The 14,772-nt window shown below is 36.1% G+C and overlaps 1 protein-coding gene across 1 annotated transcript in view; it reads left to right on the top strand.

Annotated features, from left to right (window-relative positions):
- piezo1 (piezo type mechanosensitive ion channel component 1 (Er blood group)) overlaps positions 1-14,772 on the top strand; it is a 108,552-nt gene that overhangs the window by 42,140 nt on the left and 51,640 nt on the right. Inside the window, exons 3-5 of the mRNA XM_016540890.1 lie at positions 11,366-11,488; positions 13,071-13,113; positions 13,867-14,020. Coding sequence (XP_016396376.1) covers positions 11,366-11,488; positions 13,071-13,113; positions 13,867-14,020 — 320 coding nt within the window. The remainder of the gene's footprint in view (positions 1-11,365; positions 11,489-13,070; positions 13,114-13,866; positions 14,021-14,772) is intronic.

Raw genomic sequence — 14,772 nt, 5'->3', positions numbered from 1 at the left:
TTATCAGGAAGGCTATTCCAGAGTTTGGGAGCCAAATGTGAAAAAGCTCTACCTCCTTTGCTATCCTAGGAACTACCAAGAGTTTTGTGACCTTAGGGAGCGGTATGGATTGTAGCATAATGGAAGACTAGTTAGGTACGCAGGAGCTAAACCATTTAGGGCCTTAAAAGTAAGCAGTGATATTTTGTAACTGATATGGAACTTAATAGGTAGCCAGTGCAGAGAATGTAAAATTGGGGTAATATGAAAATATTTTCTTGACCTGGTAAGGACTCTAGCAGCTGCATTTTGGACTACCTGTAGCTTGTTTATTGAAGATGCAGGACAACCACCTAGCAGTGCATTACAATAGCCCAGTCTAGAGTAGGGCTGCATGATATTGGAAAAAACGTACATTGCGATATTTTGTTTTTCTGCAATATATAGCGATATGAAAAAAAAATCACCAGATGACTTGAATAGCTCTATTTGGGGGGGTCTGCAATATATAGCGATATGAAAAAAAAATCACCAGATGACTTGAATAGCTCTATATGGGGGGAAAAAAATCAATTATTGGGGTGATTTCGTAGGTGAGTAAATCAGCATAGGAAATAAACAAATTACAAGCATAGATAAATATAATAGAACAAAGATACAAATGAAATAAACAGTGCTTTATGCTTTGTAAGGCGAGTCTAACAGTATGCAGGTACATAAATTGAATAATCAAATGAAAAATAACACTGCATAGTCCACTGTAAATTAAATCTAATAAATTTGTTAAAGCTACAAAAGTGATTTTTCTATAGGCCTATGTGTTTTGTTGTTTGATTAACATGACACAGAAAGCAACAGGGACATTAAACTGCTGTAATTGTTATCCTCTTTATTTCTCAATTGTTCACCTTCACCTAAGACATAACCAACTGTTTTTTACAAGGATACTTACAGAGACATGCATTTTGACATAGTTTCGCGTATATGTGTCATTTCATGCACAAATAGTAGCAGAAGTGAATGGAATTCAGTGTTCACGTGCATCTGCATGACTCTCACTGTGTCTGCACTGAACGCGAGCGGCGCGACAAAATACAATAGAACCCATTATAATCAGTAATGCTGTGTGACTGACTGCACTGGATGCGGCGCGACACGACAAATCCCCGACAGTAAACTGATGCCTCGTTCTATTTATGACATACTGACACAAAGTTCAAATGATCTGCAACGGTCGTTTTGTCACGTCCAGTGTAGACAGACTTTGGGGCGGTTCACATGGCGCGCCTCAATAGACCCCATTATAATCAGTAATGCTGTGTGACTGACTGCACTGGATGCGGCGCGACACGACAAATCCCCGACAGTAAACTGATGCCTCGTTCTATTTATGACATACTGACACAAAGTTCAAATGATCTGCAACGGTCGTTTTGTCACGTCCAGTGTAGACAGACTTTGGGGCGGTTCACATGGCGCGCCTAAAAACGCGTGGAAAACGCCTGCCGCGCCGCTTTCTCCTTCTTTGCAAAGCGCTCGGGAGCTTGTGCTTTTGTGGCATCTACCGTTACTAAGCAACCGTGGCCTGCGCTCTCCTTGACGACGCGGAAATTTCAACAAAGGAAATGGATTTCCAGCACTAAAAATCGCTTGCAGTAGCTCTGCTACTAAACTTATTTAAAAATGGATATCTCTGTACAGTTGTCGCGTCAGTTGTAGACCTGGTGTCTGTGTGTGAGCAAAGAAAACAATCAGTATAAATATAACGATCAGTATAGGCCTACTAAACATCGCACATCCTGCAATGTGACTATCGCAGATGCGCACATCGCTAAATCGATGCTGAAACGATATATCGTGCAGCCCTTGTCTAGAGGTCATGAATGCATGAACTAGCTTTTCTGAATCAGAAACAGGTAGCATATTCCGTAACTTGGCAATGTTTCTAAAATGGAAGAATGCTGTATTTGTAACATGGGAAATATGATTTGTCAAAAGACAAGTTGCTGTCTAATATAACACCCAAATGTTTGACTGTAGAGGGAGTAACAGTACATCAGTCTAGATGCAAATTGTAATCAACTAGATTCTGTGTACTGTTTTTGTTTTGGTCCAATAAGTAATATCTCGGTCTTATCCGAATTTTATAGGAGAAAATTATTGGTCATCCAGTCTTTTACATTTTTAACACACTCTGTTAGCTTAGATTATTTAGAAGTTTCATCTGGTCTTGTTGAAATATTATCTGTGATCATTTCATTTACAATAACTGCTTTGGGTGCGAGTGATCTAATGTTTAGGAGCCCAAGCTTACAAAATGTTTTTTGTTCATTTATTTTGCATTTTTCTGGTTTAACCACGATCAGTTTTTTTCTAGATCCTGCATTAAATATATATATTTTGAGCTCACTATTCGGGGAACAGACACAGTCTTTATAGATTGGACAGCGCAAGTACTTTTATCGTTTAAGTAGGTAGAACAAAAGCCGTCATAGCAGTTATTTGAGAATTGGCTTACTATTCATATGGAGCGTAGGCCTGCTTCTCCACCAGGTCGTGGATCTGCTTCTCCATGGCCTTCAGATCATGATGCACCGAGTGCAGCTCGAACGTGTCCTCACCTGCACTCAAAGGTAGACACAAATCTGCCATTTAAAGCAAGTAACAGTGAGTAAAAGAATAGAGTTTAAGCAATGTAAGCAAGATTAGCGGCAACCGCGCTAATGATGCTAATGGGCTATAAGCTAGTAGCGGACTCGGCAAATCAAAATAAAACTAGTGATAACAAGGTGCTCCGATTATTTTTGTTGTAGAATACAATGGGGGATATATTCACACGTTATAGAAACGAAAATGATGGTGTATAAAATTGATTTTAAGATTGAAAAATAGGCGATAAAGAATTAACTTGACGGAGCTTCAACTCAAAACATGCGGCAGCCTCATAAGTTTACATAACCCTTGCAGAATACGCAAATATGTTAATATTGGTAAATATGTTAATATCGGTTTTGTGATGGTTATTCATGAGTCCCTCATTGGTCCTGAGCAGTTCAACTGCCTGCTGTTCTTCAGAAAAATCCCCCAGCTCCTGCACATTCTTTGGTTTTCCAGCATCTTCTGCATAATTGAACCCTTTTCCAAAAGTGACTGTATGATTTTGAGATGCATCTTTTTACACTGAGGACAACTGAGGAACTCTTACTATTACAAAAGGTTAAAATGCTCCTGATGCTCCAGAAGGAAAAACTATGCATTAAGAGCCGGGGGGTGAACATTTTTTGAATTTGAAAATCAAGGTAAATTTAACTTATTTTGTTTTCTGGGAAACATGTAACTATATTCTGAAGGGCAGTACTAAATGAAAAAAAAAAAAAGGATATATAGGCAAAATAAGAAAAATGTACACATCTTCATTCTGTTCAAAAGTTTACACCCCTGGATTTTAATGCATCGTTTTTCCTTCTGGAGCATCAGTGATCATTTTAACCTTCTGTAATAGTTGTGTATGTCCCTCTATTGTCCTCTATGTGAAAAGATGGATCTCAAAATCATACAGTCAACTGTTGTAAAGGGTTCAAATATGCAGAAGAGGCTGGAAAACCAAAGAATGTGCAGGAGCTGGAGGATTTTTCTGAAGAACAGCAGGCAGTTGAACTGCTCAGGACCAACGCAGGACTCATAAACAACTATCACAAAACAGAAAAACAGTCGTGGATCATTCAGGAAACGACACACAGTATTAAGATTCAAGGGTATGTAGACTTTTGAACAGGGTCAATTTTATAAATTCAGTTATTATTTTTTCTTGTGGAGTATATATAAACATCTGTTAAGTGAAATAGCTTATTAAGGACAGTACTAAATAAAGAATAACATGCAATAACATGTTTCATGATCTCTCATTTTGTTAAAATTATTAACATTTGCATATTCTGCAAGGGGTATGTACACTTTATATGTGTGTGTGTATATATATATATATATATATATATATAGCTCCATATGACTTGTGTATGTATCGTCATGTCATATATATATACCTGTATATGCCATATGATTTTCTGTGTGTATATATGATGTCATGATGGGGCTTATGTCCTGTGTAAATAATATGGCATGATGATCTCATTGGGCGGGCACATTTTTTCTGTTGTCATGGCAATTAATATGTGTTTGGTTCTCTGTTGTATAGGCATGAGAACCACCCTTCTATGACTGTGATTCCTGTAAATATATTTATGCTGATTCTGTGCGGTGTTAAAAAGTCTGTAACAAAGACTCCAGAATTGTTAGATTCACTGGAGGAGCTTGTTTTTGATTTACTGTTCTTTTGAAATCCAAAATGATTGCATTATTAGTCAATAGACTAGTGAACGTAATACAAAATATTTTCCAGTAGACTTTACGTAGTAAGTCTTTACTTAGTAAACTGTGGTATTGAACTGGCATTCAATTGGTATTGAATTTTATTCTGAGTTTTGTTAAAAGAAATAGGGATGCAAATATTAGTACCATACCAGCTGTTGGGTATCAATATTTTTATACTGTATATCAACCAGAATTGGAAATCGATAATTAATAATTCATTTATAATATCAGTAATTGTGCATGGGTTTCCCCCCTACTTTTACATTTAGATTACCTTTGGTGCTGTGTAATGCTCAATGAAAGTTAATCTTTAAAACATTAATAATTTAATACTGGTTAAATTTAATGTATGTTTGATATATTTATCAATATATCAGACACAGCATAATTATATAATATTAATTATAAAAACAGTAATCTACTACAATTATGTAGTAATAATAATAAAATAACAATCGGCTTATTCTGTTTTTTTAATATTAAGATAAAAAAGTTTCTGTGTGTCTGTCTAAAAAGCTAACAATACAATTTCTAAATTTTCAACATTTATACCTAACCTCAACCCGTCACATCCACAGTCTGTTGTCAGTCTCTTTCTTTCTTTCTTTCTTTCTTTCTCTGGTAGGGAGGGGGGTCTATTGCTACAGCAGATTAAACATGTTTCTCACACACACACTGCGTAGCTCACTTTTCTATTTTTTTTTTTCAGAGGCCGTCTGTTACATTCCTTATGTCTGAAGTTTAGCTTTATTGTTTTGACAGAGAAGTAGAAAATGTGCCTCTTGCTTCACCTTATTTTACCTCCATGAGAGGTGTGGAATTCCTACAGCTACAAGGTTTGCTTTCCGCTGTCTGGATATTAGTGCACTCAGTGCTCTCAGGGGAGGCTTGCAGCAAGCTCTGGGAAGATGTGACTCAAATGACGGTCATCTGTAGGCTTTTTCACAAGGGATAATCTGGTACTGAGAGAATTCCCGCTCAGAAAATCCCTGCAACTGCCAGCCACAGTAAAACAAAACCTGACGTTGAACAGTATTAATGGTTTTAATGAAAACCATCTTGCTTTTTTCCTACTGTGGATTAGCTACACATTCTGTGGCCGGGAAATCCGGGGAAGGCCAAGCCAGTTGTGAACAATCAGAGGCTTAGGAGAAGAAGAAGGCTGTAGGAAAATGTACATCACCACTACGAAATGTTAGCCTGGGAACCCTTAGGTCAATTTCACATTTGAAGTCACAGTTTCCTTAATTATTTGGATATAACGTTTAAGTTCAGAATGGCTTGTTATGTTTGCTGACCTAGTTACCTTTGACCTTCTTCTAGAAAGACAGTAATAACTCTCTTTGGAGATGTTAAAGAATGGCCAACAATTGTGTCTCAGACGGCACACCCACGGACTGCTTTCATGCTGTCTAATGCATATTGCATGCACAATTGGTAAGATCATTCTCAAAACTCAAAGGTCCAATATGATGGTTGACTTAACACAAATGATGAGGTGTACAGGCGTGTGAACTCCTTAAGAAGGTCACTTTCTTGGTAAAAGGTCATAAAATAAACAGTTTGAGGTCAGCATGAAACATTAATCCCATCCCATTTTGTTTCTGTAATGTGTATTTCTGAGTGAAACAGGATATCAATGAGAAAGAAAGTTTGGAGTCCATCCTGGGAATCCAAATATATATATATATATTTTTGCAATTATTTGAATTGGTCTGCACTAGGAATGTGTGTTAAAGCAAATAGGATAATTTTTGATTATCTTTTTTTTTGACATTAAGCAAAACCTTATTGACACACTTAAATTATTGTTAGCCATTCTATGTAATTTATGTAGTCTATATAATTAATTCCATGTTGGATATCATAATTCTTGCTCTAGATAGATTTGTTTTTATCCAACATTAAATATATTGTGTTGGTCCTTGATCTTTTTTCATTGAAGATTATAGTTTAATTAGTAATGTCCTTGTTGTTCTACATTTTCCAAACACATGCACACTGGTATGTGGGGGCGATGAGACTTTCCGCATGCTTTCCCACCGCTTTATGTGGGAGAGAATATCATAATTCTTGCTCTAGATAGATTTGTTTTTATCCAACATTAAATATATTGTGTTGGTCCTTGATCTTTTTTCATTGAAGATTATAGTTTAATTAGTAATGTCCTTGTTGTTCTACATTTTCCAAACAAATGCACACTGGTATGTGGGGGCGATGAGACTTTCCGCATACTTTCCCACCGCTGTATGTGGGAGAGGAAAGTTCCGGAAAGCAGCAGCTCTCTCTGGGGTGTGTCTGCCACGTGCCCCCCGCTGCCAGGGTCAGAACTCGGGTTCTAGTCTCACCAGTTACTTCAGAGACTTACATAAGCTGCGCTCTTTGTACCAACATTCACTTCCTTAACCACAGAAAGCTTGTGATACTCTTGGGAAGAGTAGTTTATCATTGTCAAGCATTATTTGTGTTCATAATGTGGTTCCATTAACTTGTATATAACATTTGATGAAATATAAGCTTAATCTCATTAACAAATGACACCACTGTGTGATTAATGATGCTTTAGATAAACATCAACTTTGTCTTACTAGTATATGTATTTTTGGTCATAATGTGCACTGTGCACTTAGAGCTTTATCGGCCTGTCGTATGAAGATTGTAAGTCTGAATGCTTACAAAAGTGATTGCATGCTTCTCCCCAACAACCCACAAAATCGGAGATATCATTCTTGTTCGAACTTCAAAAAATTAGAATTAGAGTCTTATTTAAATACTAGGATTTAACAAGAATAAACACTCATGTTGATGTGACACGAAGCCACCGAAGGCCTCCAGATTAAGCCTTTTAAAATTCATGGCCAAAAGGATAATATTTTCCTTATAATTTATCAAGCAAGTATCAGTGTATTTATCAAGTATTATTAGTGATTGCATTCACTAAAAATATTAAAATTAATTTAAATCTAATCTACTGGTGAAATCAGGCATTATGGGGACTAGCAAAATATGTGCTCCAATATATATTATATGCAATATTACATATACTTGTTTAATAGCATCATTAAACCTCTATAGAAACTTTCTTTTCGTCCCATGTGCTAAACGTACATGTTGGATCACTTGCGTAGCCATGTCTCTCTTGTGTGTTTTGGAAGTGAACAATTTGACACAAGTGTAGGTTGTGAATAAATGATTGGGAACGATCACTTAAATATTAAATATTGTATTAATTAAATATTATATTATGTATATTATTGTATTATATTAATGGGCCTCATGTCAGAACCTTTCTTTCTTTTTGGATGTCCTGGTGCTCTGTATGGTCGGGCCATTCCTGCTCATTTTACAACAATTCTCTGCAACACAGTGACAGGACACTTGAACACATATTTATTAATTAGTTTGGACTCTGATATTGCATTTCCCCCTCTCAGGTTAAAATTTTTGTTGCTGAAAAAATTACAGAAATAAGACAAATAATGCAAGCTGCCATAAATAATGCAGTTTGCCTGATTTTGCATTAAATTCTGCTATTGTACACTCATGGAAATCTTTGAGGTCATCCAGTCATTTCAATTGAATACACTCATTTGGGAATTTCACTTGTTCAATATTTGAAATATCCAACAGTCAAACATTTTAATATAATTTTTTATTTATTTATTTATTTTGTTAAAGGATTACTGGACTTGCTTATATAAAGTTTGGTTTGGTCAGTGCAATAGCTTTGAGTCCCGGCTCGTGGACCTTTCCCAATCCCATCTCCCCTCTCTCCCACTTCTCTTTCCGTCTAATAACTGTCCTATCATAATAAAGCAAAAATGCCAAAAATAAATCTAAAAATAATAATAATAACAATAATAATATAATAATAATAATAACAATAAAATTAAGTTTGGTTTGTTGGTCCATTGGGGTGGATTGCTTTCTAAACACAACTGAACCACTCCAGAGTTTTTGTAATCGGGCCTGAGACCATCTCATTCAGCCGATCTTGGAACGATTATTTTAGTGCCGATCCACTATGCCTAAACAAACCGAACTAAGGGAGAAAACACGGCAGGTTCTGAAACAAACGCTCCAGATGAGCCAAGTGTGAAAAAGCCCTAAGATTGCCAGGCCAGACCAGGTTGAAAGGGTTTTTATTAGTGCTGTCAAACGATTAATCGCGATTAATCGCATCCAAAATAAACGTTTTTGTTCATATATTATATGTGTGTGTACTGTGTATATTTATTATGTATATATAAATACAAACACATGCATGTATATATTTAAGAAAAATATGTATATATATTTATATATAATATAAATTATACAAATGTAAATATATACATGTAAATACATGTATATATTTTCAAAATATATACTGTATGTGTGTGCTTTTAAATATACATAATAAATATACACAGTACACACACAAATATTATGTACTCAAAAACGTTTATTTTGGATGCGATTAATCGCGATTAATCATTTGACAGCACTAGTTTTTATTTAACATTGAGAATACTAAAAATCCAATTGTCTAGATTAGATTGTAGTGATACGCCAAAATAAACAGTGTGTATAACTACAGGATAACCTTTAAAATTGGGTAAAAAATATCCCACAGCTGATGTGTAAAATCTCTTGCTTGGTTTGGTAAGGCAGGCTGTTATTCTTTCCATAGCCGCTCAGTAACTCTACATCATTTTGGGGTCTATGGAGCTGTGTCAAGTGCTCTAGAGCCCCGATTTTTGTTAACACAATCATGGCTACACGTGTCCAAACACAAGACATCACAGTTATCTAGTTCTGCAGAAAATCTCACAATGGCCCCAAAGATTTCACACTCTCGCTATAGCGCGTAACAGGTTAGAGGTGCTGCTATCTGTGGCGAGCGCTGAAGTGGCCTTTCATTGAATCTCGCTGGAAACAAACCAGAGAAAATGCCAAGACAAACTAGAAAGACAAATAAAGCTTTGCTGAGGCCTCTGTGTGTGTCCAGAGTGTTCATTCTTACCCAGGTGCCCTCATTCACCTCGTCCAGCCAGAATACTTCTGCTGCAATTCTATCCGTTTTCACATACACACTGGATAATTGAAGTACAGTTTGTATTAAGCAGAACAACCTGAAATCCCCAAGCAGTGGGGTGGCGTATCTGCTGTCTGTCCAGTAAAACCTTTATTTTACAGGTTACATTATGCAGCGGTGCATTTCCATCAGTGTTTTACAGTAAAGTATAACCACAGACCTCAGGTGGTACTCATTTCAGGCTGCAATTTTCGACTGTGCAGCTTTCTTTTTCTCTTCCTATAAGAGTGCTTACTAAGGCACTATTACTATTCATACTTATGGTTAGTGAAAAGCCCTAACCCTAAGTCTTAAACTTTAGTGTGGCCGTTTGTGGTACGGATATGAATGAAATTATATGGCTAGTGGAGAGTTGTGCTTGTACCTTTCTAAACAATCAGAACTTTTTTGCATGGTGGACAACAAAAAAGTTTTGTTGTGAATTGTAATAGTGAATGCACTGAATCGCTTTTTGTGTGTGCTGAAAACGGAAGTCACTCCTCCTACCCTAAAATGACCTTAGACATAGGATAACCATAGTGACATTTTGCTATCTCGCAGCTATAAATAACAAGCGTGCCTACAACTGAAGTTAGTTTTAGTTTTATTAACTCTAAGTTTTAACAACTCTAAGAACACCCTAATAACCTCATAGCAACACACTGCAACTATAACAACTGCATTGCAGGGATATTATAGTTAACTAAAATTTTAATAAAGCTACAGTTCTCATTTTCACTTAATTTAGCTTTTAGTCGCTTAGCGGTATGAAGCATAAAACTACAAGCTTCTTGCAGAGGAACATTGTTTTGGTAATTACGTGAGATGTGCTTCAGCTCCACTATGGAGTGCAGAACTGTGGAAGATTGTGCTTAACTGAAGTGATCGACCGCTTAAAAGGGGGAGTCTTTGCTTGCTTTTTTGTATATAATTTATTCACAAGTTAAATAAAAGTTCTAGGAATGCTAATAATGTTCTTCAAGTCATTTCTGAAATTAATATGTCAAAATACTGTAGATGTGAGGACTAAGTGTTGTAGTACTAGATCTGAAAACTTACAGACCTGCCACAGCATATGTTTAGTAGTATCTACAGTTAGATACTTGCTTGGAAAAAAAAAGAAGAAAGAAAGAAGGAATGACAAGTTTGTTAGTGGCACAAAAGGTGTGGAATGAGTTACTCGCCAGAGTTAGAGGTGAGCATTAGTACAGTATGAGCAATAACAATAACGACACCTTAGCAAGCAGCAATAATTGAACCTAATTATACTCCCCTATAAAGCTTCTTTATAGATTCATTTCTTCTATTTATGTTTTTAAAGTGATGTGCTCTGTGTAAAAGAAGTCTTTTATATGTTCCCATAATTCTCCACACTGTATATGCATTCTCAATTGAAGGCTTGAGTTCAGCCCAAATGAGTTTAAAAAAACCAATCCTTGCCTATATTGCTACAAAGTCAAAGTTCTGTTTAAAACAAAAATAAAAGCTCTGCTTTAACAGTGACCAATTGTAGCTCTAGAGGACATCCCAGTGATCTTCTTTACCCATTTATGCTTTAGCATAAATGATTTTTTTAGCTACAAAAAAAAGAGTATTTTGACAGTCCTGCCATGATTAGAATAGCTGGGCCTGCTATTGCATTTTCCTAATTCTCGCAAAAGTTAAACGCTCACACATGTGCTCATTTTGCTCCTATACTGCTGCGTTGTTGGAAAAACATTGTTAGAAATCCCATCTTTGGGTGGCTGCAATGTAAAGTTGCAATTAAATCTTACGAGAGTTTCTACAAAAGCCTGTAAAGCTATTGTTATGACAACCAATGGGTAATTGACACATATTGTGTCTATGGACACCACTTATTTTGAGGTGAAACTAGGTTAATTTGTGAATGCAAATTGTATAGGTTTGTTGTAATATTGACCGTCATATCAGTTGTCATCTTAGAAAGTTATTCCACAGGACACACTGGACGTTACATCAAGGCCCTTTTCAGCACCAGTCTGATTTTCCTCTTGGCACATGTCAGCTTCCAGATCTGCCTGTATACCATCCCCAGCCTTGATAATGCACTGGGACACAACTGTAAGTCTGACTTGTTTCAAGTACATGTACAATCATAGAGCGCATTCTTCTCCATTAAGTATCATTAAGCAGCATTCACAAAGAGGATGCATTCTTTCATTAAAAAAAAAAAATTTGAGAAAAACACCGTGTTGTCAAGTTGTTTCTAAACTAAATGGTTGGTAGTTGGTCCAGGCAGGCTGGTCACCAGCTAACATGTTCAAAAACACTGAACAAGCTATAGTTGTTACATCATAAGTGTCATAAATGATTCTCATATCTTTCGAAAATTCATCTGTGAAATGTACAGGACAAATGTTGGCCCACCAGTTCTTGCTTTGGACTCTCATTCACAGATGCCTTGTTTTGGGGAGCAGGAAGCAGCATTTTTACTGCTTAATAAATATAAGCAGCACAGCAAAAAGCTTCATGTGCTCATCGTCTCCTAATTAGGACCTGAAATCAGTAATTATGAAGTCTGCTTTTTTAAAACAGAAAATGAAGAGGAGGAGGGCTAGTATGCTTGTGTTGAATCAGTGGGAAACTCATATTTGTGCAGTATATTTGTACAGTGTGCAAATGTCGAAAGATTGTGGAATATAAACATGCACATCAACCTCATCATTATTTTTTTAGCATTCATGTAAACACTATGTTCAGATTCATCAATCAGAATGATTTCATTCAGACTGAAACAGAAGTTGTCCATGTAAACATAGATGTTGTCATGTGACCTATACAGACACATACTTTACATTTGCATATACAGCTTCAATCTCAAATGTGTCCCTTATAAAAACAACTCAATTCGAAATTCACATTCAAAATATATGGCACCAAAGTTTTTAATTTGTGTATTCAATAAGCTGCTTCTTTCAATAAGTTGATCCAACTTACCAACTTAACAAGAAGCCAGCTACTAAGAAGCCAGCTATGTTGCAAAACACAGCTACTAGATTAAACTGAATTTTCCAACAGGGCATTCACAGGTGACTGTGATTTTTGTCAAGCAGGACGTGTTCCTGGATTTAAATCTTTCGGTGGTTCCAAAACACCAGTCTGGTCAGCTAAGTTGTTTTCTCTAACTGTAAACCTTTTTGCTATTACTAACTATACAGTACTTATGAAATAAGATGAAAGTGATCTGTTGAAGCTTAAATCTAAATCTGAAAGTTCCACTTATCTGATGGGAATATCATTCGTTGTTCAACTTGCCAAAATCACAAATTGGCCTTATGTCTCACACGGGACAAAGAGGATTAAGTAAGTAAGTACTGTAATCCATTTGAGAAGCCTCAGTTATTAGCCGCTCTTATTTGAGATTTGGACATTATGTTTACCTTCCCTTCCCAAATTGATGTATCGATGTATCATTCCTGAGTCCCACGTATCTTTAAGGAGTTGCCAGGCTGACTGCAAAGACTTCAAGGGCTTGTAGCCTTTGGCTGACTCTGCCACAGGAGTTCAGTGGCTCATGGAAATGTTTCGGTAGCTTTGCAAAGGCACTTGCGGTTGGCTCATCTTTATGACTTACTTGACAATATCCAGTACTGTGATTCATTTTATCCTCAGTATGAAAACCTCTCTCTTGCTCTCTCTGTAGGCAGCTCATGGGAGACTCTATCAAGACACGTTGGAGTGTCCAGGTATGTAGAGAATGCAGAGAATGAGAGCATGTATACGTGAGGCATCATGTTGACCTATTTGAAACTGATCAGAGCTAGATCACAAAGTTCAAACCAGTGAGGAAACAGTAAGGCCATTTAAGGCTTATTACCAAAAACACATTTAACATAAAACATTTTTTCATGCAGCCATGTTATCGCCCGATTTTAACCATATTGCAAAAATTCCATGAACTTGTGATACCCAATATTTTTTTCAAAGCAGCTTTACAGAAAACACATGATTTTAATTATTATAATATTTTACTGTCTGCATGGCTCATAGTCAGATTTAGCAGATTAGAGCTGGGCAATATCATTGTTTACATTTTGCGAAAATACAAGAAATGAAGCAGTTGAGATATGCTATGTGGTAGCTTATTATATTTTATTTTATATTTTATTTTATTTTTAGATGAAAGGCTACATTTTCAACCCCTGTTCTGTACCATATTCAAGCACTTGTGTTTTACTCAAGTTTTATGTTTCATGTTTTTATTTTATTTTGATTCATTTTATTTTTGATATCTATTTTTATATTTTATTTTTTTATATTTATTTTATTTCATTGTATTGTATTACTACTTATTTTATTTCTAGATAAAAGGCTACATTTTCAAGCCCTCTTTTCTTTTCTTCATGAAAAGGTTGTGAAAGGCTGCATTTTCTGATCTGTATAACACCATATTGCTCAGATATATCATTTAACCACTGAGTTTGCGGTTGCTCCTGCAGGCTTCCGCTGGAAGATCCTTGGAGCATGGTGTGGCTCCTGACACCAGATCTTGGTATCTTCATCATCTCTCTGATCACCTTGATACTGTGTAACCGTCTGTTGAAGAAGAGAGAAGAGGGACCCATACCTCACATGTCTACACTTCTCCAGGAGGTGAGCTGAGCATAGACCAGGCCTACTGTTGATCTATTGTTTTGTTTGAGCAGCTTATTATGAGACACTGGTGAGTAATGTTTGTTTAGTCTGAGCCTCACACAGCCCACCCGTGGCCTGCTTCAGTGGCTCGTGCTGATGTAATCCACAGACTGCTGTTTCACTGGCTGGCTGCTATATAAGTTGTGTGAGTCAGGAATTTTATCATTCTTCTAGGAGGCAAATATTTGTTTGCGTGCATCCTGACTGATACAATGAGTGCTTTAGAGGCAAAACCTTTTTTCAAATATTTGAAAAGTTAAGGTTCATAATATAACAAGGTTCTGGATCTTCTAAAAAACATAATATGATACAGTGGTCCCAAAAATGTTTGGACACATAAACCATACTTAATATTGCGCAAATAGCAATGACACATCATTTTTTTTTGTTTCAGATTACTACTTTTCTTTTTTTTTTCTTTTTTTATTAATTAATTAATTAATTTTTATTTTATTTATTTATTTTATTTTTTTATTTACTGAAGCTTTGGCAAGCAAATGAGATATCCTCAGGATCAACTGCATGTTCTGCCTTATTGCTGAATAAAATAATCTGTATTTAGTAGTTTTAGATGAAGGTAAATTGTGACCACAATGTGTACATGCACCATGCTACCATATTATTGTGGTATCATCGATTTGAGAATTACCTGTCTTATTTGGGTTATGTAAAAATGTGGTTGCTCATTTTATAAGTTGGTCAGATGGAAC

Source organism: Sinocyclocheilus rhinocerous, unplaced genomic scaffold, assembly GCF_001515625.1.
Source record: "Sinocyclocheilus rhinocerous isolate Xijiao unplaced genomic scaffold, SAMN03320098_v1.1 scaffold36, whole genome shotgun sequence".
Classification (NCBI taxonomy): Eukaryota; Metazoa; Chordata; class Actinopteri; order Cypriniformes; family Cyprinidae; genus Sinocyclocheilus; species Sinocyclocheilus rhinocerous.
Note: the sequence above shows the minus strand (reverse complement) of the source record. Positions and strands in the feature narration are given on the sequence as shown.